At 32.7% G+C, this 27,512-nt stretch overlaps 3 protein-coding genes across 4 annotated transcripts; 1 reads left to right on the forward strand and 2 right to left on the reverse strand.

Moving 5' to 3' along the window:
- Nucleotides 1-206: 206 nt before the first annotated feature.
- On the forward strand, nucleotides 207-4,648 carry LOC106759671 (mini-chromosome maintenance complex-binding protein). The gene is made up of 14 exons (XM_014642962.2): nucleotides 207-462; nucleotides 573-686; nucleotides 791-898; nucleotides 990-1,109; nucleotides 1,394-1,438; nucleotides 1,837-1,956; nucleotides 2,091-2,243; nucleotides 2,435-2,509; nucleotides 2,629-2,742; nucleotides 2,913-3,115; nucleotides 3,198-3,333; nucleotides 3,488-3,715; nucleotides 4,126-4,193; nucleotides 4,289-4,648. The coding sequence occupies exons 1-14, from the start codon at nucleotides 295-297 to the stop codon at nucleotides 4,401-4,403; spliced, it is 1,767 nt and encodes a 588-aa protein (XP_014498448.1). The 5' UTR covers nucleotides 207-294; the 3' UTR covers nucleotides 4,404-4,648.
- A 7,277-nt stretch (nucleotides 4,649-11,925) lies between these two features.
- Nucleotides 11,926-13,626, reverse strand: LOC106762507 (expansin-A8). Its single transcript, XM_014646468.2, has 3 exons — nucleotides 13,420-13,626; nucleotides 12,838-13,150; nucleotides 11,926-12,571 (listed from the first exon to the last, which is right to left on the reverse strand). The coding sequence occupies exons 1-3, from the start codon at nucleotides 13,562-13,564 to the stop codon at nucleotides 12,268-12,270; spliced, it is 762 nt and encodes a 253-aa protein (XP_014501954.1). The 5' UTR covers nucleotides 13,565-13,626; the 3' UTR covers nucleotides 11,926-12,267.
- A 5,061-nt stretch (nucleotides 13,627-18,687) lies between these two features.
- Nucleotides 18,688-23,580, reverse strand: LOC106761176 (bZIP transcription factor 18). 2 transcript variants are annotated; one of them, XR_001375670.2, is made up of 5 exons: nucleotides 23,020-23,580; nucleotides 22,782-22,914; nucleotides 21,394-21,478; nucleotides 20,727-21,181; nucleotides 18,688-18,930 (listed from the first exon to the last, which is right to left on the reverse strand). XR_001375670.2 is itself a non-coding variant. In XM_014644694.2 (4 exons), exons 1-4 carry the CDS (start codon nucleotides 23,310-23,312, stop codon nucleotides 20,826-20,828), a joined length of 867 nt encoding a protein of 288 aa, XP_014500180.1. In that variant the 5' UTR covers nucleotides 23,313-23,580; the 3' UTR covers nucleotides 20,190-20,825. The 2 variants fall into 2 exon arrangements, 1 of the variants encoding a protein (XP_014500180.1); XM_014644694.2 differs by lacking the exon at nucleotides 18,688-18,930 and having other exon boundaries at nucleotides 20,190-21,181.
- Between the last annotated feature and the right edge of the window lie 3,932 nt (nucleotides 23,581-27,512).

Here is a 27,512-nt window from a genome sequence, read left to right on the forward strand (position 1 = left end):
GTAAGTGAAGGAATAATAACCGTGCAAGACCAAACTAATTGATGATTACAATTGAAGAAATATATTACTTACTAATAAAAAAAAAAGAGAGAGAAGAATTTTCATGTTAAGGAATAAATAAAAAATGTAATAGAAAACTGGCGGGAAGGAACGACCCAAGAAGATTTGGCGGGAAAGAACGATATAAAATGGTTCATAGAGCCACAACCTTCCCTCATTTCCATCCCACTCATTCCATTGTTGCAGAGTGTTAGTTTGCGCGCGAGTGAGCAATCCACGAGTCACGACTCAGTCATGGTGGGCCCACAGTACGATTTTCTGTCCAACCCTCTGGGCGCCGTCAGATCCACCTTCGACACCGCCATAGCTGCCGGTACCGATCCGTCCTCCTTTGAAGGCCGCGACTGGGGCGCTATACCCCTCTTCCGCCGCTTCCTCTTCGACCAGTCCGGAATCTCTCAGGTTCAATCTTAAACCCGACACTCTTATCATCAAATTCAAGAACAACGGAACCCTATTATTTGACGATGCAGTTATATTAATTCTCAATTTTCGACTAATTAACTAAACAGGTTCCCCTTCTCACGCCTACCTCCATCAGATTTTTGAGGCCCCATACTCTCGTCCGATATCGAGGAATGATACAAGACATGCCCGGGAATGAATTTTATGTTGGCGCTTATAAGGTTTTATTTTATTTCTTTCTGTCGTTATTTTTAATATACGGGATATGTTAGGTTTAATTTAGGGAAAATTGTAATTTTTCGTTTTGGGTGGATGATTATTGAAGGATGGTTCGGTGTGGAGGACAAACAAGTTTATGGATGTTTCGCAATATCCTATTTGTTCTTCGGCGGATGCGCGAATCTGGGAACGTAGACTGCTTTATTGTGTCCCGGTAAGGTGTTCGTTTACGTTTTTTTATACAAACGATTATGATCTGCTTAAACAGTAGAATTTTGAAGGATTAATTTATTTTATTTACTTAGGTTCCGGGACTGAGTCCATGGACTGAAGTTTCTGCTGAAGAATTTGGCAATCTATCTATGGATTGGATGTCGGACAGTAGAGAAAAGCGGAGGAGAGATGAAGAGTCTTCCGATACGCCTGTAATTTCTGGCTTTGATTTACTGCCTATATTGGCTTATTGCTTGCGTTAGATTATCATTCCAAGAGTGTATGAACCCTCAAATATTGAGTGCCCTGCATTTGTATAGTTTGGCCGTTTAGGCCCGACTGGTAATTGATTTTGAATGTTGAGTTGGTTGTTTCATTTAAGCTTCTGGATAACTGTTATACTTCAGAAGATATTTGGCTCTTTTTATAAATTTTGGAATGCTTGATACAGGGTAATGCGTTTTTATTTTTTTCTAACTGCTCTGTTTTTTTACAGGCCTCTGGTGATGAGGTTCAAGATTCTCCCAATACCAAAAGAATGGTACACTGAACTTTCATATGCCCTGCCTTTTTGTGTTAATGATTTTTTCTCACCATCCAAGTGTTGGCTTTATCAATATTTGGTTTGAAGCAGTTTGTAAAAATGTAGTTAATTGGGGTTGTTTCATTATGTTTTGCTTTTAAGCTTATTTTCAATTTCAATTTAATTCAAATCAAGATATTTGTTATCCAAATCTGAGTGAAGCTGTAATGCAATTAGTTAGTATCCTATTTAGATGACAAAATATGAGGTCATGAGAAGCTTATAAGTTACACGGATACATAGGTGCAGTTGTGTTTTATCAATTTATCACGTGAGTGTGTTTACTGGACGATCTAGTTTTTGTTTCTCCTTGCACATATCTTATGATTCTTCTGAGAATTATTCTTGTATTGCAGAGAGAAAGTGAACACTCTTCCACTGCTCCTCATTCTTCGGGAGCTGCAACTGATATTGTCAGCTCTGCTACACGTTTGGGGTATGACATTGGTAGCAATTCACCTCCATGTCTTGTAAAGGTAAAAGTCAGTCTTTTGTACTTCTAATTTCGCATGAGATACATTTCATTGATATTTAAGATAATTTATCGTTGCTTTTATTTTTGTGAAATTTTAACAAACCTGATTCCTCATTCTCCTCTGTAATATGTCAGATATATGATTCTCCAGAGTCCGAAATGAAACTGAATGACATTTTTGAGTTTGTGGGTATCCTGACATCTCCAGAGCTCCAGGAGGACAATGAAGATAGTGATTTATCAAATGGATTTTCTGAAGATCCTTTGCGCCATTTCCCACCTAACCAGGTATGCACATTGATATTTATCAGAGGATTTTGGCATACATTTGAAGCCCTGTATTATACCTTAATTAACGGACTATAGTAAGAGGCTATGTTGCTCTCTTGGGAATAACCAAAAATTATAAATGCATGTTTCATGTCTGTAGCCACTCAGCATCTGGTTTTAAAATTTGTATTTTTCCTTCTCTGCTGCAGGTGCCACGACTTCATTGTTTTATTCACAAGAAACTAGGGATTCAAGACTTCCTTCAGAATAACCCTACTGTAGAGGTAAACTATTTTATGAACCTAAATGAATTTTATTCTTCTGACAAGATTGCTAGTTTATCATCTTGAGTTGGATCATTCTACTTGACAACGCCTTGCTATGCACGTGTTTGATCTCACAGCCAAAGCTCGACTTGGTCAAAGGAATCAGGGAAGCGTTGCTAAGACATCTGACGGCTATTCTTGGCAATGATGACGTCACTTCTCATTTCATGTTGCTACATCTTTTATCCAAGGTATGCAGTTTTTAAAAGATCAATTTCCTTAGTTCATGCACTGTCAATAATTTTGTTATATTGTTCGTATTGCCTATTTCCTATTTTGCTCATACTGTTCATTCTGTGCTTCCTAATTCCCCAACCCTCCATTCTTTAGAGTATTTTATATGCGGATTGTTGTTGAACAGGTGCATGCTAGAGACAATGATCTTGCGGTGGGAAAACTCTCATTAAATCTTACTTGCTTTAAAAAAGAAACCGTCTCTGTTTTTGGAAAAAAACTAACCCATGTTCTGAAGAACCTCCTGCCATTCACATTTTGCATACCCCTTACAGTTGAATACTTGAACACTGTTTCACTTGCGCCAAAAAAGAATTATGATACTAACAGGTAAGCACATTTTATAATCCTTCTGAACATGGACCGCTTGCCAGCATACAAATATATTTACATCTCTGCGTTAATACTCCAGACTGGAAACTGGTGTCTTGCAACTAGCTGAAGGTTCACACTTGATTGTTGATGAGACCAAACTAGATGCTGGAACTCTCAACTCTGTAGGGGTAGAGAATTGCAGGCTGCTAAAAAATTTAATGGAGTTGCAACAGGTAGTTGCATTTGGTTGTCTACCTTGCTTATCTTACACGCTCACGGAGTGTTACATTAACCTGCTAATTTATAGAAACACTTCATCTATTTACAGTTGATCGTTTGCAGTTATTTTGAGTTACGGTTAAAATTTGCATGATTGTTGTGTTTCAGGTGGAATATGATTTCAAGTACTATAAAATGGAAATGAAAACTGATACCCAGCTGCTAATTTTGTCGGAGGGAAAATCAAATATCTTGCCAGCTGATGTAATTGTACCTTTCCACCCTTCTTCAAACAGTTGCTCCGAAGCTGTTACTGTAGAAGTTTTGGAAGCTTGGAGGTGGTATCTCGCCACTGTCAGACAGCTACCGCACTCTATTGAACAAGAAATGCAGAAGGTATTGGTGACTTTGGCACCAGTATTCACGACCAAGTGGTCTTCTGGCTCAAACTAGTTGAATAATTCATTTAGCCGTTATCCTGTACATAGCATTCTCAGCAGCTAACAAATTTCAAAGCAAGGCAGAAGTCATTTTGGGCCGATTCTGTCATTTTCCACATCAAACAATAAATATCTTCAACTCACTACTGATATCTACAAGAATACATACCAGGGGCAGTCTTAATGGCGACATTATTATTATTATTATTAGTAGTAGTAGTAGTTTCTCTTTACTGATTTCTTTAGATCCTTCATTGCTATTTGTTGCAACAAACACCATCTTTTGCTTAAAAATAACTTTAGAGTATAATTAGATGTTATATGACGGGAATGTACAACGGAACCTTAGGTCGTTTTTGTTTTCAGGAGGTAGAAAGGGATTTAGTTGCAGCAAGACAAGAAGATAGGAGCTTGGGTCCCCAAGATTTAAGCAGGTTAGCGAGTGACTATTCTAGATTTATTGATAGTATGCTTATTTTCCATGTTGTTTCCCTGCCTTTGACGCCGTTTTTTTCTCTTTCTCTGACAGATTGTTGACAATGGGCCGTCTCATGTCATTGAGCTATGGTGAGACCAGCCTGTCACTAGAACATTGGCAGATGGTCAAGGAATTGGAGAGGTTGCGAAGACAGAGGCTACAATGAAACACAATGGAAGTAAAAGTGTTTCCAATTTGTACAAGGTTTAACATTAGTCTTAATTTATGTGGATTAAGTGAAACACAGTTAGATGAGTTATTAGAAGGGTCTGGCTGTTGGTTTTGTGATTACCAGAATTGTCTTATGGTTGCTTACTAGTACTACAAAGCAATACTGGGTCCCTGTAAGTTCTGCAATCTAAGTGTGTTTCCTGTAAGTTCTGTAGGTTGTGTAAGAATGAATTTCTTGAATATCTTGTCTTTAGATCCAAGTGATCACGACGTTATTCTGTTACCTACGCATAGAGGTCTGGAATGGAATTAAGGACTGTTAATTAAAATGTGTTTATTAGACAACGCGACCGTCTGCGACGTTAAACCTTAATCCCTTGTTAGCAACACGCTGCTTCCATTATTTTTCTTCTATTGGGCTGAGTTAAATGTTTTGATAGTCCAAACCCAAAGTAGAGATTTGTGCAATGAGGGTAGGTGAGTTCTAATTCTTGTTTTAAATTAATTTTTGTCTAAATTATTCAAGGATTTTGAAATCTTTATCTTTACTGTCTTTTTCACTAAGCCTTAGTTAGGGTTTACACATTATTTTTTATAATTAAAGTGGCCCAGTTTGGTATTCTACCACTAATCTGCTACATTTTCAAAAAGTGTCATTCAACTAAAATTTCAATTTCAAAAGCATGCATAGGTTTAATCATTTACGATGTCACTATTTTCGAGCATAATCTCAATTTTGTTCTGTTTTTTTTTTTTCGGTTTCACAATTAGGTCTTATTTTTACAAAAGTTATAACAATTGAACTCTTGCCGTTAAATTGAGTCCAACAGCGTTAATATATGGTGACATGACTTGCTGATATGGAATTTATTTTTTTATTAAACATTCAATTGAACCACGTACCCTTGACACATCATCATCTTCCACCTCCAAAGACCCTAACATCATCGGAGCACCAGCCGTCGCCATGGGATCTTTCATCACCTCCATCAAAGATTAACATTGTTGGACCCCAACACTTATCTTTCCCACCTTCAAGAACTAAAACGTTCAATTCCATTACAAGGATTTCTTCACAAAGATTTCAAGCTAGAACCCAAATTGCATGCCTTAATTACAGGGAACATCAGATCACTATGAGATAGCCATGAACCCTCGCCCCGACATCGACGAATCACCGACACTGAATCAGACCCTCTCTCTGTTGAGGACGCCGCCTCCCCTGTCGTCATCGTCTCTGACGACGCCCTCGTCATCGACGTCGACCCTGACCACTTGTTCCAAGCCATCCGCGAGCAAATCTTTGGATCGAATGACACAACCCCAAATCCGACCCCTATGAACGACTTTGTGCAGCAATCCATGATTTTATTTTCTGACTTTATTTTATGATTGATGTTATGGTTCTTTTTTGTGTATGAGATTAAACTGCTAGATGGAAAAAGCATTGTTCCTACCCAGCGAAGCAGGCAAAGGAGTCTTTATGATTTTTGGGAGGAATGCCAAAATGATGAAACTGATGATGAGCTGGGAAGTGAACTCAGTGAAAGGATGAACAAACACTGTAAGCCGAGTTTTCATCGTGATTTTAAAGCGAAAGCATAAAATTGTGCTAAATCAGATCTGACCCAAATGTTCGTGTTGGTAATCTAAGAAAAGGTGAATCGTTGACGAATAAAGAAGAAATAGGTCTACCTTAAGATTGAGAAAGAGAAGCAATCAGGTAGAACTAAAATGGTGTGTTTTTCTTGTAGGGATGATAAAACCCAAACCTTTCTATCTTTTCTTCACTCTGCATCTTACTCACTTCAAGCTTTGCGTTTCTATTTTCAAGCTTTGCATTATACAATTTATAAAGGTTATACAATTTATTTATTAAGATTAATTAATTGCATTTAATTAATGTTGTCACAGTCAAAGCTCTATTAATGGTAGAATTTATACATTTTTTTTCTGAGGATCCCTTGGTTGTGCCTAACAAAGAAGATGGTAGTGCAACATTAACTGTAGCATATTCGAATAGCAATGGTGGTGTAGAATTAACTGTGCCAGACAAAGAAGATGGTGGTGTAACATTAACTGTAGCATCAATACCTTCAAGGATCCATTGGCGACAAATTATGTTTAAGAAGCACATTTGGTGAAAGCGGGGGAGGATTCTTCGAGGGAGTAGGTGTAGGCGTATGGTTTGGGATCCATTGAGTTGAAGAAGGTGGTGGTGTGTTAAAAGAGATGGGTGATGTGTTATTTATTTCTTTGTTTTTTAAAAAATACAAATATCCATGTCAATTAAAAAGTCAGTCCAGTGTGCCATGTCAATCATAGACTAATGTCGTTGGATCCAATTTAAGGGCAAGGATTCAATTGTTGCAATTTTCACAAAAAATATGATTCAATTAAGAAACCAAAAAAGAACAAGACGAAATTGAGATTCTATTCGAAAATAGAGACCTCCTGAATGATTAAACCTAATTTCTAACTACCTATGACATGTTATCATTGAATTTATGTATCTAATGACATTTTATCATTGAATTTATGTATCTAATGACATTTTATCATTGAATTTATGTAATTTTTGGGAATTTTATTATTAAAATTTTAGTTGTGATTTTTTTATGAAACTTTTAGTTTCTCAAATTTCTAATAAAGTTTCTAAATTTTACCAATTACACCATACGAATTTCAAAATGGTATTGAATGTAAATATACTATTCATGTGATGATGATTAATAACTATGTTATATCTTTATATGATTAAGGAAAAGAGAATATGGAGGTTAAATTCAAGTACAATTTTGTTAAAATAATAATGTACGATTTTGAGTTATTTCACGTGACGATTTATGTATTGTTTTGTTTGTTTACCACAAAATATATAATTTATAATTGTTAAGAGGTAAATTAATTTTTAAATTATCAATTAGGAAAAAATTAGATTAAATATTTGAAATTATTTTAGACAAAACCATGTTATACATTTCTTTGAATTTTAACAAATATTTTAATGTTACTTATGTATAGTAATTATTTTTCACAAAGTCTCTTCAATTCTGCAAAATCAATACAATATTGAAATTTGCAATTTTTTCTTAATTAAAATAAGTAATGCAGAAGTTTAAAAATTTAAATTGTTAACAAATGTAATACGCAACATGCCTTAGAAAAGTAATGTATAATATGATGGTCTGAAAAGAAGATTTTGGTGTGGACTCACCAACTATGAAAGCAGAAGGATGTTCTGAGAGGGTCAAAATGAGAGCTAATTAAGCAATTTAAAACTTTATCTTAGAAATGAAATTAAAATCTTATAATGATTGGTAGTAATGACAAATCGTTATTTTTTACTTAGTTTTGATTTAAAAGCAGGACTTCATTCCAACGTATCACTAAACTTTTAAACGTATCAAATTTTGACCTTGAAGGTCTCATGCACATGCCATGTTCTCCAACACTTCCTCGCCTTAAAAAATGAAGCACAGCCATTTAGATGCTACCACCACCTCCATCATAACTAATAATAATATTATATATTATAAATTTAAATAATTATTCATAATAAAAAAATATTTTTAAATTTATTTCTTTTTTGAATTTAAATAGTTATTTATTATAAAAGGATTATTTATACTATCATTATACTACTTTTAAATAATTACTCATTATAAAAAGTTTATTTATACAATATTATTTGTATTTCTATTTACTTTAATATCTAAAATTTATTTTATCTATAATTATATTTTTAACTATATACATATTTTTTATTTTTCTAATTACTATTTTTAAAATTTAAATAATTATTATAACAATATATAAGTTATGGATAAATATAACTTAATAAATATAAATTTATTTCATATATTAACTTAAGAACATTATAATATCATTAACTATTAATATAATATTATAAGTATTTAAAAAATATACATACTAGTTGTCTACGCTAGTAATAAATAATATATATAATGTATTACTTTCTGAACAAGAAATTGTTTCATATATACCTTAAAAGTGCTATTATTGAAAGTGAATCAATTTTATCATACTTTAATTTATAATAAAATGTGTAAAACGTGATAAAAATGATATTTTAAAAGTAGTGGTAGTCTAAAAATAGTGAGATTCGATTATTTTAATGTTAAATGATTTTATTATATATACTTTTGTTATAAACGTGTTTCATTATTTTAAAACGTAACATCTATGTAGAAATCACTTTTTAGAGTTCTTTACCTTCTCTAAGAGTTCTAACTCCCGAGTCATCTCTTTAACAATCAGGAGGTGTCTAAAGGATCACGACATCAAGATCTACAAATTTAACCGATCAATTTCTATTTTAGAGCAAGTAAGTTTTTACTCGTTTTTTTGTCTTCTTTACTTCAGTAAATGATCATGCACAAAATTGTTATGCATGTATCATTCAGTTCTCTTTTCTTTTTCTTGGTGAAGTTAGAGTTCTAAGAACTCTGTCCGTTTCAATTTAGTGCCTCGTAGGTCCGTTTAGGAATTTCTTGCATTTCAAGAAACCGGTGGGACATTTCTGTGGATTGAGGTTGTTTCTTGTAAGGTAAAGGAAGCTAGAACTTGTCTTAGTTGTGTTTATATTATAAATTTGTTTTCTCTATGAGTTATAAATGATTTTGAGAAAATTGGTATGATTGGGTGTATAAAATGTATGTTTGATTGGTGATTTTGATAGTATGACGTTGAATATAAGTGATATAGTGTGATTGTGATGATTAATATTGTTATAATTGAGTATGATGATGATGTTTAAATGTTTTAAACTGAATTCAAGTGGTTGTGTGAAATACTGGTCAAGTTACTTTAGTTTCAAGCTTAAAATAGAGGTTTTGGTGAGTGAATTTGAGAATTTGGTATTTGAGTGAGATGGCAATTGGTCTAGCATTGTCATGAGGTTATTTAGAACTTCTTAGAAGGGTTATATGGTTAAAAACTGTATGAAATGAAAAGGGTAGTTTATAGGGGTTGTTTTCAAGTGTTTTTGGCGTAAAAAGAGGGTGTTGAGTAGTGAAATGGCGAGGTAAATGGTTTGCACTATTTTGGAAGGTTAGAGGTATGTTATCACATCTATTAGAACTTGTTTAGGTGCTTAAACTTGTAACATCTGTTCTAAAATGGAAAATGGCTTCATAGGTTGAGTTTTTAACTAATTTTAGGGGTTCTAAGGGGGTAAAAATGAGAAGTAGGACAATTTGGAATATTCTGTGGTTTTGGAGTGTCCTAGCAAGTGCAATTGGACTTTTTTTTTTTGCAGGTTGTAAACTGGTTTGAGGGTTTAAAAGGATATAAATGAAATTGGGTAGCTTATAGGAGTGAAATTGGGTAGTTTATAGGAGTGAAATTGGGTTTTCATAGGTCAATTTCAGGTTAGAGGTATGTTTTTAAATGTTTCTTAGTGGCTAAGAGTGTTTAAGAATCATTTAAACTTGTATAGAAAGTCACCAAAATCAAAATAGTGAATTTTAGAACTTGGTGGAGCGCTGGACGCAACTCAGCAGATTTTGTTTTGTTTTTTTTTTTTTTTTTCAGTTTTTGGGATCTCAAATTTGGGGTTACGATTATCGGTTTTTGACGTTCTTAAGGTTATTTTGGGGGGTTTTGGACCCTTTCGAAGCTGTTGGTGAGAGTTTCAGAGTTGTTTTCCTTATCTAAATATGAATATCAATATGCCACAAAGAAATTGTGTTATTGTGTGATTTCTAATGACTTGTATGAGTGTTTCTATTTCTGTAATGTATAACCGGTAGTCTCATGTATTGGTGTACTATGTGAATGTGAAGTGATCTCAATGGTTTCAAAGGTATGGAAGAGAGTTCCAAGAAGGAACTTCTCAGTGGTGGTTTCAAGTGTTGTAAGTATGAATATGGGAAGTTCAGTCTTGGAGTTCATTCTAACATTCTAATGGTCACCCATTTTCAAGTAGAGAAGGGTGAGGCATGTCGTGAGAATAACAGGAGCTCCTAGTCTAGGAGTTTTACCTTGGCCTAAGGCGAGTGATAATGGACTAACCTTGTGTGGTAGCTTGGGGTAGGCCAGCTGTTTTACCACAACCAGTGCACGAACTACCATAACTCGATATTCATACTAATCTGGATAGTCAAGTCAAAGGGAATGTCATGCATAATGTGTTTGTTTGATTTGTTGTTCTATGAGTTCTTGTGTGAATGTTAACTTGTGTTAATATATAATTAATTGTTGTAATCTAACTTACCCTTGCTTTTTGTGTTGTCTATGTTTACATATGTTTTCTCTTCGCGATGATCACCTTAATGGTGTGAGCTTAGGGATACAGTCTTTTCAATTGTCTCAGCGCGTGAGATTGGAAATGAAGCAGCAATATAAATAGTTTCTTTTGTTCTCTAGGTGAAGAATTTTTTTTATCACAAATCTATAGTTCTTGTTTTATCATTATATAATATATATATATATATATATATATATATATATATATATAATATTTATTTTAATAGTTGTATACTATATAGGATGTTACAAAGAATGGTAGGATAAAAAAGTCTGTACATTACAAATATTGATCATATATTTATTACTATGTTCTAAACTGGCTTCAGCCACTATTCATTATTTTATATTTACTTCACACACGATTTTCGATAAGTTTTAATTTTTGCGAGCTCCCTGCATTTTTGTTTACACTGAGAATCAATTAAAAATTATTTTAGACACGACTTTTTCGAAGGAGTTATTATAGATTTTAATAATATTATCCCACATGCCATCTATAATATGTAATTACATATAAATACCAAGAAGCTGCATATTATTAAATATTAATATATTTTAATTAAATTGTTTTTATCATTGATTTATCATTGTTAAAACAAGTTAAATTGGCACAACAAATTGATGAAGTAAAGAGGTAGTCAAAATAGTTAAAATCAAGCAATAATAGAATGGACCTTTCCAGAATCATTTCACATTTTTTTTTTATTTTCAATTTATTTGACTACATTTACAAATTTACATAGGTCTTCCTTCATGTTAGATGATTTTCACATTTATTGTAAATTAGTTGAGGTTGTTGTATCAAAGTATTTGAGGCTGTGCATAACCTTCAACTCTGTTTGATACTATACTACATATTCTCTTCGTGTTGAGACTGAGAGATTGTGTTGTCTTTCAGCTCTTAAAGTGTTTAAATTGAGAAGCTTTTTAATATTGCCCAATTCTTTACCTTTTTGGATGGGAAAAAAGTTGCATTTCTATTATTTATAGTTGCTATTGCTTTTGATGGTTCAAGTCAACCAAATGCAACAACAAATTATTCTACTTCTCCAAATTCCTCATTTTAAGAATCATATACTTCTTGGTATGTAGCCTTTGTATAGACAGACCCACCAACCTAATTCAATATTAAAATATAGATTTATGTTGTTTAGTTTTTCACATGTGACACAGTGCAATTTTCTGTGTTATATTCAGGATTTAATGATAATTTAGTCACAGAAGATGCAAAAGTTGGAAAAGACTTGCAAGAAAAAAGCATGATCAAATTGATATTAATTGGCCCCAGATTGGTTTTCTACCATAGTGGGGATGAGATATAGAAAGTAATTGAGATCATAACCACCTTTTACTTCATCAAAAGGTGTTGATCAATAAGATGTCTCTGAAAATAGAAGACTTTATATTATATTAGTCCTAGCGGGTGCCATATAGCCACCACAGCATTAGGGGCCATGTTGGCCACAACTCCTCCTAATCTACCTTTTTCTTTTTCTCTTCCCCTCCCTTTCCAACTATAACAAACCAAACCAACAATGAAAAATCACATCATATATTACACACAAATTGTGAACTTTTTAAGGTTCCTAAAACTGTTGCCCTTCAAATGTTTGACCAAATTGCCAGTTAGCAGGCACAATGTTGTTGCTGGTGAGAGTTCTACCATCACTTGCAGTCACTTGAAAAGAGAGGCTTTGACCATTTAAGTAAGAGTTGCTTTGCCAATTCTGCCCCCAGTTTCTAGACATGGTTTGCCAACCAGTCTTAGACCCCTTTATGGACACAGAATGAACATCACCGGCTCCACCAACATTTGTTATCAGAACCAAGTTGAAGTATGAGTGGCCATTGATGGTGAACCTGATTCCTCCTTTCTTCACACAGGATACTCTGTTTCAATCCAAAAACAAAAACTCTGTCAATGTATGTTCCAGGTTGGATGCAACTCTTTTAAACTCAGCAATTTTTACTTCAAAGATCAACTGATGATGTCACATGCGCGTACACTTGCTATGTGTTTGTATAAATGGTTGATTCTTATGGACAGACTGGCAATACTTATTTCACCTTTGAGGAGTTAGGTTCCTCTGAGTCAAAGCATAAGAATACTTAAAAAGCATAAGAATACTTAAAAGTGTTTGTTATTTTTTATTTACCTTCTGAAGGAAACAGGGACAATTCCAGCTTTGTATTGAGCAATTTGTAAGAAAGCAGGCTCAGCAAGATCGAAGTGTTGCAAAGGAGGGTTGCACCAGCCACCATTGTTATTAGCCAATGCAAAGTTAGGAGGGCAAAAGTTTGTGGCAGTGACTATTATGCTACCGGGGAGGCACCATCTGGGGTCACTGTCACATTTCATCTCATAGCAAGACCCACAACTCAAGCCATTGTTGAATAGAGCAGTGCTGAGTGCTGCAGTGTTAGTACCATAACCTTGGCTGTACAAATTGCCATAACCACAAGCCCCTCCTGTGAAAAAACAAATTCATGAATAACCACACATATCATAAGTGAAAATATCTTTTACTTATAATAATAGTGTGAATGTACGTGTGAGTGTGTGTGCGAGTACAACAATACCACAAAATTTATGTTTTTTCTTTTTAACTCCTCATATGTGCCAAAATGCAAGACATTTTTTGAAACTGAGTTTAGTTTTCATGCTGTCACATAAACACTAGAATAAGCAAAATTTAGTAATGCTGAGACTAAAACCAAAGCAAACACTTTGAACCTACCCATTGTGCCTGAGGCATCTCCCCCACCGTAGAATGTGGCATGACCACCTTGCCATCCACCTCCATAGTCGCCAAAAGTGCCTTGGAGGAATAGATTAAGAAGAAAGAAGAGAAGAGAGATGGTAGAGGTTGCTGCAATGGCCATTATGCGGTACAGAGGATTTAAGATAGGAGAAGTTTTCTTCTTGCTGCTTAATGGTTAGCTAAGTCTGGTTTGCTTTATATAGGAAAAGGTTGAGAGGAAGGAAGATTGAGAAGTGGGGTCCATGTCCGAATGAGACAACATAGCCTTTGTGAGGTCTAAAGAGAGAGCCAAAGCAAAAAAAAAAAAACAACGTTGAACAAGAATCAAGGCGCACATGCAAATGTTTCGGTTACACTACCAACTTCTTAATCTATGGACCCACTTGGCACATGCATTTCTCAACTGTTCTCTTGTAATTTTATGTTATATATATTTCATGTGGTCGTTACGTATGAAAGTGTGGTATTCTCTTCTTAATGTTTCCCTTGAATCACGGCCTATGGCAGAAAAGGGCCACCATTTTTGGGTCATCTACCCTTTCAGATACGTCCAACATGGTGTGCTGCTGCTGAGAGCCGCACCAAACCGAGTAGAATTAATGACTTCTGTTAGGATACCCTACACTGCCACTGCTATAATACCTTTTTCACTTCTCATACTTAGCATTCAAGGCACCATTCTTACTTTATTTAACAATGGGGTTCATCTAATGCAAGAGGTTTGGTACTCTAAGGTATTAAATCAAGGTTCATATAATTATAGGTGCTACTATTCAGTGTTTGATGTAATGTAATTGTATAGAAAGAAAGGATAGTGAAAAAAGACTAAACATTACTATACAAGGAGAATGATGGTTTTATGTTTTTTGTGTCCAACTTTGTTTTTATTACAGGAAAAACAAATTTTGCTTTAGCACAGACAGAAACAAATAAAAATTACTGATAGGGTTCTAAATAAGTGGTGGTAACTAACTTGTCTACGGAACACCAATTTTGTTTTGTGAAGGTTGCCATATAACCCCATCTTTTCTTCTGTAGAGAGATACTTGCCCTTTCTAAGTTAGGCTTGTGTTCTGTCTTAACTTAATACACATGAAAAAGACAAACAAGTTTTTAAGAAAGTTGTATGCAGAAGGATATAATATTGGAGAGGATCTTAGCAAATAACCGACATGAAACTGTAGCATTTCACCAAAAGCAAGAACTCAAGTATTTTGATTACACGTGTGGCATGCTCAAGTTAAGAAGATTTGAAAAATCGATTGTGCTTAAATTTTGCAATGATAACAAAAGACTAAAAAGATGAGAACTACACATTTTCTGTCCTTTTCTTTCTGTTGCCTAACTTTTTTAATTACAATGCTGTCATATATTAGTCACTTCAGATGACTAATACTTATAAAGAATCCTATATTTTATTCGTCGGCCACAATGACAAGTCATGCCCTAATTTAGTAAAACTGTACTATGATTTAACCAGAATCAAAATAAGTTACACTAATCCCATTTATACAGTGAATCAAAGTTTAGTAACCCAGTCTTTCTATCACACTTCAGTGATAAATTTATATTATATCAGAATACATTAATAAGTTATCATCTGAGTCTACATCTAGCCTTCCATGATACACTTAAGTCATCAATTAAGTTAGTATATTTAACATTATAATATATTTTTAAAATTGTTCTAACAAAAAATCCATCGTGGGTTTTGTAAAATGATGAAACATCTTAAGTATGGAAGAACATTTCCTTAGTTCAGTTAGTAACATGTGTAGTTTTATTTTTAACAGTTTAATGAAATGTGGGAAATTTATGTCTAAATGGTAAGTATAGCTAAAGATTTTGTCGTGTACCATGTTTCTGCAACATCAAGTGTAGCAAAAGTTTTGCCCAACCATTTTCCTAATCTTATTAAAGGGATATTTTTTCTTATTATGAAGATTTTAATTTCCTTGAATAACTAGCATCACATTCCATATCAGGAGGCAAATACCCTAGTCACACAATCTTTTTTTCCAATAAATTTCTCACTGATAAATCAGTTTTACTAACTTAAAGCATGGTTGGGATAAAACTATGTGAGCTTGCTCAGATGAAAAAGCAAGTTTGGTTAGAAGAGATTCCATCTTTGAGGTTAGAAGGCTACATCAAGAATAACAAAACTTAGTGTTTGGTGTTAATTAAACTGATATAAGGATTACAGGGACACAGTTAACCTAGTACACCATTTGGAATATGCCAAAAGGAAGCGTGGTTGCGTTTAATCAAAGAAAAAACATATAGTAAACTATTACAAGGCATTTAATGAAAGGACTTCAAGTATAAACAAAGATAATGAGGAAGGTTAATTTTTTGTATAACGTTAATTTTTCGATGCTTCCAACCACCATTTTACGGTGCTACTTTTCTGTACGTTAATTTTGACGTTGTTGTGGGAAAAAAGCAGTGGGAAGATCTCATCTTGGCCCTACCACGTTATCACCACATGCCCGTCCCGTTCTTTACGGCCCAATTCATTCAACTGTCATTTTCTGGGAAAAAAGAAAGAAATAATTAAAATTCGGTGGTTTTTGTTCTGTGGATATCCACGAAAGAAATCTGAAAAGCAATAACAAGAAATTTGGATAATGACTTATATAAATAAACAAATGAATTAATCATCTAGTGGTTTGCTATATCAGTTACAGATTGGTATGCATTATTATTATGATATGAGACGCGGATTATATATATTTTTGATATTTAGTTTGCTTACAACTGGAAGCTACTTCGATTATTATATGGGGTGGAAAAAATTTATGAAAAATATGAACTTTAAGAACATGTTTTTGTTGTGCACATCAGAAAAATATACGCCAAGAACATGTTTAATCTCAGTCAGTTGGAATCAGAGTGAGATATGGTGCTTCGATTTTATTTTACTTCACTATAGATTGATTGGTTCGAGGCTTTTCTGATGTACATTGTCTAATATAAACATTGGATATATGGAACATAATAAGAAGTGAAGAGTAAGTATTTGGAAAAGTAAAATGGATAGCAAGAACAAAAGGACGAGTTAGATCAGCAACTGTAAGATATCAAATCTTAAGGTTCCATTGTGACAATCTTTTATAATTAAGGACACGATTAAACGTCCCTTTTAAATCATAGGAACATCTTTTCATGAAGCCAGCTAATTTGTCTTGCTAAAGATGAAATAATATATGGTTTTGATGAATTAATGAGGCCCCCGTGATCTGATTTTGATATTTCTGCCATATTCGTGAAGGTTTTTCTATTACCTTTTAGCCTTTCTCATCATTGTCCTTTCAGGGTAGTTTCCGTAGATGTATTGTAAAAGCAATTAACCAAAAATTAAAAGCGAAAAAGAGGCAATGTCATTTGAGTGCACCGATTTTGGGTGCCAATGAGATCAATGGCCTTGCCACAAAACCAAAAAAGTAGAAGGTAACATCAAGTGGGCATGCCAAGAAAAACATTTGATAGAGGACTGCAAAAACTTGTGTCCAAAAAGCAAAAGACCAAAAGGGAAAACAATAAAGTTCCTTGCTTGAGAATTTATGACCATGCAACATTCCACCATGTCTTAAAACCGAGTCTATCTAAAAAGCTAAAGAAGGATGATAAGAATGATGGGTTTATTCACAGAGCAGTGTGTTCTATATACGTGATTTAAACTCCACCCATAAAAGAGATTCATACTGATACTACTTTTAGTTTAAGTCTTTTTTTATACGGAGTTCAATTTTGTCATTTTTAATTAATGTGAGACTTGGATTTGTATTTGGATTATTTCCAGCAAATAATAACAATAATATAATATGAAAGTTTTGTGAATTCTAGAAAGCAAAGAAAATTGACAGTAGAAATGAGATCCATACATGTTTGTCTATAGGCCATAGGAAAGTGTCCTCCACAAGGCCTGTCCCCTAGTTCCACTTGGACAACATGAAAAACACAGAAAATGGATTGAAGTTGATCCACTAACAAAGGTTTTGAAGGGTCTCTTTCCAGTGGTAATTAACTAATAACTGCAATGGTCATATGTGGAAGATATGTAGAGTCTTTCAAATGGTTAGTTTGCTGTGTGTTCAAATTGCATATATATGTTGAAAACATGTTCCAAACCCCACCATGTGCATTTAATTTTTGGTTCTGGTGGCTGAAGCAAAGTAGGCCATCCATAACCATAAGAGGTGAAACTATTTGGTTACAAAATTGCAAGTTAGGTATCTCCATTGAAATTATATGCAGCACAAGGTTTCTTAGATGATAGAATCTGATGTAGGGTTAACTGCTTTGGATCATATTAGTTGCACGTAGCTCCAGAGCTCAATCTGTTAGGTATAGTGGTTGTTATGAAGCTCAAGTTAGGTAAAAAAGAATAGATGCATTAATTTTGCTGATTGGATGTGATGAAATGCTACTCAACTTCTACGAAATTCTTATTGCCAATCCAAGATAGTCGTTAACTCACTGAAAATGACACCAGATTTATTATTAGACAAACCTTTTTCTGTTATTAAGTGCAGCTAGCAGCACCAGAATTTTTTCAACAGAAAAAATTAATAACATCTAACTTGTGTTTATCACAGAAAAATTAATAACTTGTGTTTAATAATGTCTCGTCTTTAACATTGATTTCAGTGTTATTTTAACTTTACTAAAATGGAGAGAAATGGTCTCAAATCAAATAGGAATTTCCACCATTAAAAAATCACAATGGAGCACTGAAGTGGTTCTTTTTATCTCTACATTATCAGAATAATTTTTAGTCATCAGAAGTTCAGTCACACATACACATTAGTTATCAGTTTCTTTCGAGATTCTGGACCATGTGATAAAAAAAATGGCATACCAAAATTTTACTAAATCTCCATTGATTGAACTTATATATTATTATGACCATGCCATTTTATGTCCTAAAATAACAATAATTAAATTGTCATTTGATGTTTATCGTTAGTGAACTTAATTGTAATGTTTCGTGCATAACATGGCAATTCGGCTGAAGGTGACAAAAATTATTGTATAAACTTTGCTATGTTCTTTGTCTGGCTATTTAAACGAGGAAACTAATAGGGTAGAATAAAATGATAAACCTCAAAAGTGATTATTGAATAAGTTAAATAAAAACTTAACACAGAAAATTATAAAACAATAGCAGAAATTTTCAAGATGTAATATTAGAGAATATCAAAAACAGAAAATAACTGTGAAAGAGATAACGTGTTTTCAAGTTTTTATATCAGTTTAAAATGTAAAACTGCTATAGTAAAACAATAAAATATCTAAATATAAGGAATTAAAAGGTGGTGAGCAAATTTGATTACTGTAAGAAAATCACTAAAATAAAAAATATTATTACTTTAGATTTTAAATTCCATGGCAATTTTAGCAAGGAGACTAATAGTCTAAAGCCATCTCTGTCAACCATCAACTCACCAGCAATTTTATCTCCGATCTTCTTCGACTGAATCCCTGTTAATACAACCAATTCAAAACTCAATTTTTTTGATGATTTTTATTTTATTTTTTTTAATTCAAAACACTACTTTAATATAATTTTGTCAAAAATGATCATATTCAGAGATCGCATCATACTTTTACACATGTAAGGACTCAACAAATGTTAGCTCGATCAGATTATTTTAATGACTAAATTGAGAATATCTCAGCGCCAATTAACCATTATCCTAAAATAAAGAATAACATTATGTAAAAGAGAGCATTTAGTTCAATATATGTTTTAAAAACTATTTGTATTTATATACCCATTCAGTTCCTTTAATAAAGTATGTCATAAAGACCATCTGATTCGAGTTCCCATTTGAAAAAAAAAAATGAAAAATGATTTTGTTTTTCATAAACTAAAAATATTTATATATGGAAATAGTTGTGCATAAGTTAATTTAATGGATACAAAAGTTAATTTCAACTTTTTTTTTTCTAATTTCTTTTATAAAAGGAGCTTAGAGGGACCCTATTCCAAAATGCCTAAAATAACATTTGATACGTTTTTTTTCATATATATATATATATATATATATATATATATATATATATATATATATTGAATACTTGAATCCGGTCAGCCAACCATTATACCAGAAAAATTGATGAACTAATAAGATGTTCCATGTACTTAACCATAAAAAAAAAAGGTTGATTTTGAATCTGATGAAAACTAATTGCTCTAATTCACTAATTTTTTTATTTAAAAATATTTTGCAGTCAATAAAAGACCCAAAGTCAAGAAACAAAGGTCTACTATACGGAAGTTCATTTACAAATTATTCAACCACTTATTTTTTACTTCTTTTTTAGCATACAAATTATAGAACCTGACCATTTTAAATTAATTTAAAATTTTACCAGACATTTTATCGCATTTCATTACTTAATAATGTTATGCTACTTTTAGGATATTTATTTTTAACTGCAATAGTTCAACTAAGATCAAAGTAATGAACCAATCAGTATTTCCCTCGATTCTATTATCAGTCCAATTTTGAGAATGTTAATGATTTTAACTGTATACAACTCTTTCTGCAGTTATCAGCAAACGTGCCACACAAAAATTGCTGAGAAGGGGAAAATTTAATGAAAAAACGAAGGAAGACAACAGAGAAGATAAAGGATAAAAGGGACCATCACCTTGATAATAAAAAACAGTGCTTGCCATTTATTTCGTGCCAAACACAATACCAAACCAAAAATTATGTGGACACTTGAGGCGCTCATTCAAATAGCTTCTTTAAAATTGGCAGTAGAGTAAACCAACAAAACATTCAAATAACTCATGTTTCCACAAAAATATAAACAAGATGGTCCATCCAGGGCATACCATATCCGTATGTATGAATACTCCCAATTAAAATTTATGACAAATGGTTCTTTCTGCAACATGGTAGAAAATGAAAATTCTCACAAAAAACCTACTCTCTGCTAAGCGCAAAATCGTCTACACACACTCAGAAGTTGGTTGTCGGGAAGGTGCAAGTAAATACAAATTTTCCCTTAAACAAATTAATGTAAAAAAAAATAAAAAGAGAGACTAGAATGAACCATATAACTTGAAAAAAAAAAGGTCAGAATTTTGATCTCTATAAATTGAGCCTAATACTGATATTTATTGTTTTAACTTACTTTAGAAAAACAATTACGTTTTTCATTCTAAAATTGAAAAACAATAGGGTGATTATTTTTTGAAGATAAACTAACCCAAACACATAATAAATAAAAAATAAATAATTAAATAGAAAATAAATTAATACCTTTAGATCCCACTCAAGCCAGTCTATGACCACTCCAATAAAAAGGCTGGTGACATGTTGGTTAGTCAATTTTGAACCAAAAAGCATTGCTGATTTTTATTAACAGAAATTGGAGGAATAATCTGGCATCAGAACCTGAGAAACCCCGTTGCCTATGTCCAGCCCCTGAAACTGCCCGATAGATTCATTCGACAACATTTCGGACATATCATAGGGAATGTCTAGATCAAACAGAGGCTCATTGGAAGTAGCCACATTAGATGAGAGTGAATGCATCTGCGGCATTTGCGTGGCCTGAAATGCACTCTGCCCATGTTGTGATTGATGTGAGAAGAACGGTCCTTGAGAATATGTAAGCTGATGCATTCCCAAGCCATAGTTATCAGCGGGCATCGCTATCTCTCCTGTTGCAATCCGCAGCCTATCGACTTCTTTCTTCAGTGCTTCATTTAGAGCTGTGCATTTTACAATTTTTGGAGACAGGGGGTTTGAAGTCGTGAATATTAGTTATAAATAACAATACATTAGCTGAAAGTTTAACATAACAGAAACACCAATAGTGGGATATCAAAGATAACCAAGATATATGTAACACATTTCAAATATAAACGTGTAACTAGCGAGTAGCAAGTGGAAACGGGATAGCTTTTCTATGGAAGAAACGTACCATCACACAACTTAGCTTGTTGTTCCATGGCTTGTAACCTAAGCTTCAACTCCGTATTTTCAGAACTCAGACCAGTTGTATCTCTCTGAAAAAGATGTTTAAGAAAGAACTAGTCTCAGGTAGCATAACATGAAAGCCACCCTAAAATGTATTGAATTTAATGAATTTGAAACAAAGTGCAATAAAGGAAACAAAAGCAAATTAATAAGCGAAGACAAAATCACCAAACATGGGGTAAGTTACTATTCATGCCTGACATTGAGAAAGCAGCCTACTCAAAATTTAACAGAGCAAATAAAGCAAATTCAACAGGAAAGGAATCCTATCACATCACCTGATCATCATGTCACAGGGACAATGAATTACCGCACGAAGCGATAGAACTGGGTGTGACTAGCTAACTACTGTGTAGATGCGAATGTGAGTTATGTGTCATGGATGCAACTAAATGTGGGATACTGGAATAATAAATAGTTTTTAAAAGAACTTTTGTTGTCAAAAAAAAGAGTTGTTAAAGGAAGTTTTTCCTAATAAATAACACAAGAAGAATGCTAAATGCACACTTTTCAACATTTCATTGATCCCGCATGAATTTCACCGGGGTGCATGGGAGAGAGCGTCACTAACATTTCTTATGACACAGTTATCAGTAATCATATGCATTGACTTTCCCTCCCGACTTTAAAGTAAGGGGGTCTAATATTTAAAGCATTACTTGTTGACTGTGTGATATACGAGTGCCTGTGTATGAAAACACTTCTCATGAAAATACGTAAGAGTTACTTCTACGCATAATCACATTCATATCTTAAAATACAATAAATTCTGGCTGTAAAACACAAGGACAACCAAAAAGAACATGTAGTACTAGAAAAAACTAAAGGGGCATTTTGAAGAACTTGTGGAAATCTTATCTGAGCTTATGAAAATAGTTAAGAGTATCATAGTTTCCTTTTAACTTATTTCAGTAAGCTTCATGGTTGAGCTTATCAAAATAAAATTTTATCTTTGGTCAACTGTACCTTAAACGAAGGACTAATTTTCTGACATCTCTCGATAGATGTTTTCCATACACATACTTAAAAGTTTATTTCATATGCCCGATAAGTGTATTGTTTTTTCAATAAGGTTCCAAAAAGAAAATTCAGGTAATGTCGCGGCATGTTAATGAGTACGATGATGTGACCACACAGTGCATTCCGAAACAAAATTTTATACTTAACCATAGCAAATATGAATTGAAATGTATCGAGTAAGTGTTTTAACTGAGCTGTATCCCCAAACAAACGCACACACTAAATTGGACATAATCCAGGTAACAAGATTTATTCAACGTGGTTACTTATGAATGAAGCAATGCAGATTTAAAATTTAAGAGCAAGAGGAACCTGGAAAAGACTTAATTGAGCAGAGAGAGTGGTTGCTTCCGTTTGAAGGGATTGAAATTTCCTTTCAAGCTCCGATACGTAACAAGCTTTCCTCTCTTTGGAGCGCGCCGCGGATTGACGGTTAGCGAGAATCCTGCATCACATGCCCCATCCCCTTCAGTCACAACGCAAGAAAGTGACAATTGAAACCGGGAATTGAAATCTCAACGACATGACAATGTGAAAGAGAGAAAGGAACCTCTTGGCACGTTTTGGATCAACGGTCCACAGTTCGGCGAGCTTATCGGGGGACAAGGCCTTCTTTGCCTCAATGCCTTCGAGCAGAGAGGAGGAAGAGGTGTCCGCGGAATTACTTCTCCGGTGACCCGAGCAGGCGGTCTCGTGCGGCGGAGATTCGGGTTTGGGTCCGGATTGGTTGGGCGGGGTGGGATCTTGGAAATGCGGAGGAGAGAGATCGACCTCGAGGTCGAAGTCGTCGGTGATCCGGAAATGCATCTCCGATTGGGTTCGACGGTGGTGAGGGAACGACATCGTTTCGGGGGGAGGGGGTGATAGTGACCGGGTTGTCGGTATGTTCGGATCCGATGGGTATTAACCGGTCACTGGTCCGTTTCCCTCCCCTTTGGGGTCTCACTAGCGCGGTCTCTGCCTACGGAGGGGATTCCAAACGTCGTCGTTTAGGCTTCTTTTTCTTCTTAATTGTAATGAATCAGAAAATGCCCCCATCATGATCTTCTTTTCATCTGTTTATTTCAGCTATTTTTTCATGCCCCGCTGTTAGCGTTTCTCCCTCATACCTCCCACTAACTATGCTCGCGATAAATAAATAAATTAATTAAATAAGTTTTTCTCTATAATTATTTCACATTTTTATTTTTAATCTCTCCTTAATTTTAAACTATGTTGTTAGGTCGAAGAATGGGTTGACATTTGAGAAAGTGGACATGATTAAGCAACAGATGATTTCTTGAATAAGTTGAATAAAGAATTAAATTTCATTTGTGATCGTACAAAGTTGGATATTAAATAGGCTTAATACCGCTTTTGGTCCCTAGTTTGGGAGGTTTTGTTCAATGGTCCTACATTTATTTAGTAACAAATGATCCCACTTTTTGAAAAAACTGTTCAATTGACTCCACGTCAATTTTCTAACAATGCTAGTTACGAAGTCAATAAGTTCTTTCATACATTCACCTATCCAAATGTTATTTTAACAGTCCTGACATAATGTTATGTTAAAAATCATATCATTATCGTATACAATAAGGACTATAATAAACAATTTAAACTTGAATATGGGACTACTATTAATAAAAAGGACTCAATTGAACAGTTTTTTTAAAAGGTGGGATCAATTGTTATGAAAAAAAAAAGGTAGGACCATATTGAACAAACCCTTCCAAACTAGGGACCAAAAGCGGTATTAAACCTATTAAATAATACGCGTAGTTCCTAAATTCAAATTTCGAAACATCGTGTAGTTTTCTAAGGTTAAATAATGTGGATAAAGTATTTGTTACTAGGTAAGTAATCATGCACATTACTAATCAACTGTTATATGATTATGTTCATTGCAGAATAAGTCCCATGTATTTACAGAAATAGTTGATCGATGATTAACATTAATTACAATTTATGCACAAACGTTAATCAAATCTAATTAGTATGTTTTACTAAAATAAAGTTTAGATATAACATTTTAAAGGGAATATTAAATGTAAAGCATGACATGGCTATATCTCAAAAGTATTAGTTTTATTAAATATAAAGTTTGGATTGATTTTATCATTAAATTAAATATTTTAATAGATTAAATATTTTTTTAATTCTTGAATTTATACGGAATTAAAATTTATCTTTATTTGAAATTTGGATACATTTAACTCTTCAAATTTTAAAAATAAATTAATATAGTTATTTTAATTTAATTATGGTTAATTTTTTTTAATTATTTAATATATTTTGAGTTAACGTTATTTGATATTCAGTTAGAAAATATTTTTAACAGGTTTTTTAATATAATTGAATTAAAATAATTATATCTATTCATTTTTAAAGTTTTGATGGCTAAATTATATTAAAATTTACAATTAAAACGAATTCTAACTTAAAATCAAAATCCAAGAATTAAAAATATATTTTATTTTTATTTTAATTAAGTTTTGTATTAAGCTATAATATGATAAATATATTGAAGAGCATAAATATATTTACCATGGAATACAATAAATATAATTATTGAAGGAACCATTATTTAAAGAGGTTGGAATTAGTTAATTATATTATCTAATTTATTATGAAACAAATTATGTCTAATTTATGCATTAATTTCAAATTATTATTTATTGTAGTATTTCATAAATGTGGAATGATTCGATTGTTAAATATATTGATTATGTTAGTTGAACATGAATAACTTATTTTATCAATTTCTATAACATAATAAGGATACATTATATAAGAATAGTTTCTAAACTTTATTTTTTAATTTTAGTTTTCTGCTTTGGTTTTTATTTTTAAAAATTTCTACATTTGAAATACTTGTTTAGATTTTCTTTTGATATAATTGATTTGATTATATTTTTTTATTAATTGATATATGTTTTCATATGATATTGTTGAATGTAACTAGTTATTGAGTATATGCAAATTGTTTAACTAAAAAAGAATAACAAAAAAATATTAAAAAAATAAGTATTTCAATAATATGTAAATAAACAAAATATTTATATGAAAATATTTAACGACAACGACCATCTAGTTTGTATCAGTAATGAGTAACATATAAATTTCTATAACCTATAGACATATAACAATTTTGCTAAAAAAAATTTGATATGTATACGATATATGGCATCAATTTTTATAAGGGTTCTCATGAGACAACTTTTGAGTAAAATTGTTGTCAAAATACACAAATCAACATAAATCTACAATTTTCGACAAAAGTGATTAGAACTATTGTTAAATTAACATTTTTAGTAGTTTACATTCACCAATATAAAGTTGTACAATAAATTGTAACATTAATTAAAATTAACTTGTACAAATTGGTTCGGTTTGAAATTTATTGCGTTCAAATTGAGCCAAATCGAACTACATAAAAAATTTATGATTATGTTAAAAACAAAACAAAGCAAACTACATTGTGAATATTCCTATCTATTGATATCCTTTAAGAAAGTGAAAATACTCTAAAATTTTTTATAAAATACCTATTAATACAATTTCATGTCTACCATAAAAATAAAAAATTAAATAACCACAAATCTTACATTTTACTCCACTTCCCAAGTCCAAACCTTGATATGTAGCTTAATCTGTATGTAGAATATCCTTGTTTGCTACATCTACATTGCTTACATCAAAGCACCATGACCACTCACTACTTTATGGATGTTGAACCTATTGCAAGAGTGATAATGTTTTGGTAAATATTTCATCCCATCCTTCCTCTATGTACCTTTTTAATCTATTCTATATTTTTAGCTTGAGACATATGCTTCTATTCACCTTTCGAACTATATTTATTTCTAGATTTGCAAATAACACTTCCCAATATACTTTGGAAAATAACGTGTTGACATGAATTTCAACAATTCTAGAATGCCTATCCCACATACCATAAGTCCCTTGTTGATTAATACATCTTCACATAACATCCAAATTTAAGGTCAAACTGTATAAAATTATATAATAGTATCCAAACAGTATTCCCCAAAGATCGCTTATCAAATGAGAAGACAAACATATTTTTAGCCTATATCGATTACTTTTACAATTCTTATCAAACTATAATAGAATAAGGTACATCATCTTTTTTCATGAAAAAAAATAGTAGGATTAAATATGATTTTAGTCTCTAAACTTGGACGTTAAATTGAAATTCATCGTTGTTCCTATCCTAAACTTTGATACGTTTTGGTCTCTAAATTTTAAAAGTGAATGAATATTATCCCTTTAATCTATTGACATTAATTTCTTTTTACGTGTTAAACAATGATCCAAGTTGACATTTGACTTGGAATGGGTCAAATGGTGTAGAAAAACTCAAATGTCAGACTAAAACGTCATTTAACATGGAAAAAAAGTTAATGTTGTTGGATTAAAAGGATTATATCGATTCATTTTTAAAGTTTGGGAACTAAAATGTATCAAAGTTTGAGATAGGAACAAATTTAAATTTTGTGTCTTAGTTTAGTGACTAAACGTAAGGACCCAACAAATAAAACATAAGTATATATACATACACACACACACACACACACACACACATATATATATATATATATATATGTATGTATGTATGTATGTATGTATGTATGTATGTATGTATCTATATATATGGGGTTTGTTAACACGCGTACGCCTGTTTTTCAGTTGGTACGTTTTAACAATGTGTACCGGATTATAGTAGACAAAAATACCCTCATATTTCATGGATTCTAAGTTTTAAGGTTAAGGATATTTAAATAATTTTCATTCTCAAAACTAAAAAAAAACCCCTAAACCCTTACTCACCTCCCTCATTCCTCTCAACCCTTTCTCTTTCATCTCTCTCACTCCAACATTTTCTCTGTCATCCCTATTGTCCCAATTGAAAAAAAAAAAAAAAAATCAGCAACCCTGCCTAACCCTTGTCCTTTTCCCTTTACACAAAGTGTTTCTTTTTCCTTTCTCTATTGGTATGGGATACATGATGTAAGATTACAACCTAGAATTGAAAGAATT

The sequence above is a fragment of the Vigna radiata genome, chromosome 5, assembly GCF_000741045.1.
Source record: "Vigna radiata var. radiata cultivar VC1973A chromosome 5, Vradiata_ver6, whole genome shotgun sequence".
Classification (NCBI taxonomy): Eukaryota; Viridiplantae; Streptophyta; class Magnoliopsida; order Fabales; family Fabaceae; genus Vigna; species Vigna radiata.

Coding starts and splice junctions, on each gene's coding strand:
- LOC106759671 (XM_014642962.2), top strand. CDS start 295: ATGGTGGGCCCACAGTACGATTTTCTGTCCAACCCTCTGGGCGCCGTC. Junction 3,116..3,197: donor AAGAATTATGATACTAACAG/GTAAGCACATTT, acceptor TTAATACTCCAG/ACTGGAAACTGGTGTCTTGC. Junction 3,716..4,125: donor TTGAACAAGAAATGCAGAAG/GTATTGGTGACT, acceptor TTTTGTTTTCAG/GAGGTAGAAAGGGATTTAGT.
- LOC106762507 (XM_014646468.2), bottom strand. CDS start 13,564: ATGGCCATTGCAGCAACCTCTACCATCTCTCTTCTCTTCTTTCTTCTT. Junction 13,151..13,419: donor AGATGCCTCAGGCACAATGG/GTAGGTTCAAAG, acceptor GTTTTTTCACAG/GAGGGGCTTGTGGTTATGGC. Junction 12,572..12,837: donor GTCCCTGTTTCCTTCAGAAG/GTAAATAAAAAA, acceptor GGATTGAAACAG/AGTATCCTGTGTGAAGAAAG.
- LOC106761176 (XM_014644694.2), bottom strand. CDS start 23,312: ATGTCGTTCCCTCACCACCGTCGAACCCAATCGGAGATGCATTTCCGG. Junction 22,915..23,019: donor GATCCAAAACGTGCCAAGAG/GTTCCTTTCTCT, acceptor CATGTGATGCAG/GATTCTCGCTAACCGTCAAT. Junction 21,479..22,781: donor CTCAATTAAGTCTTTTCCAG/GTTCCTCTTGCT, acceptor CATCTTTTTCAG/AGAGATACAACTGGTCTGAG.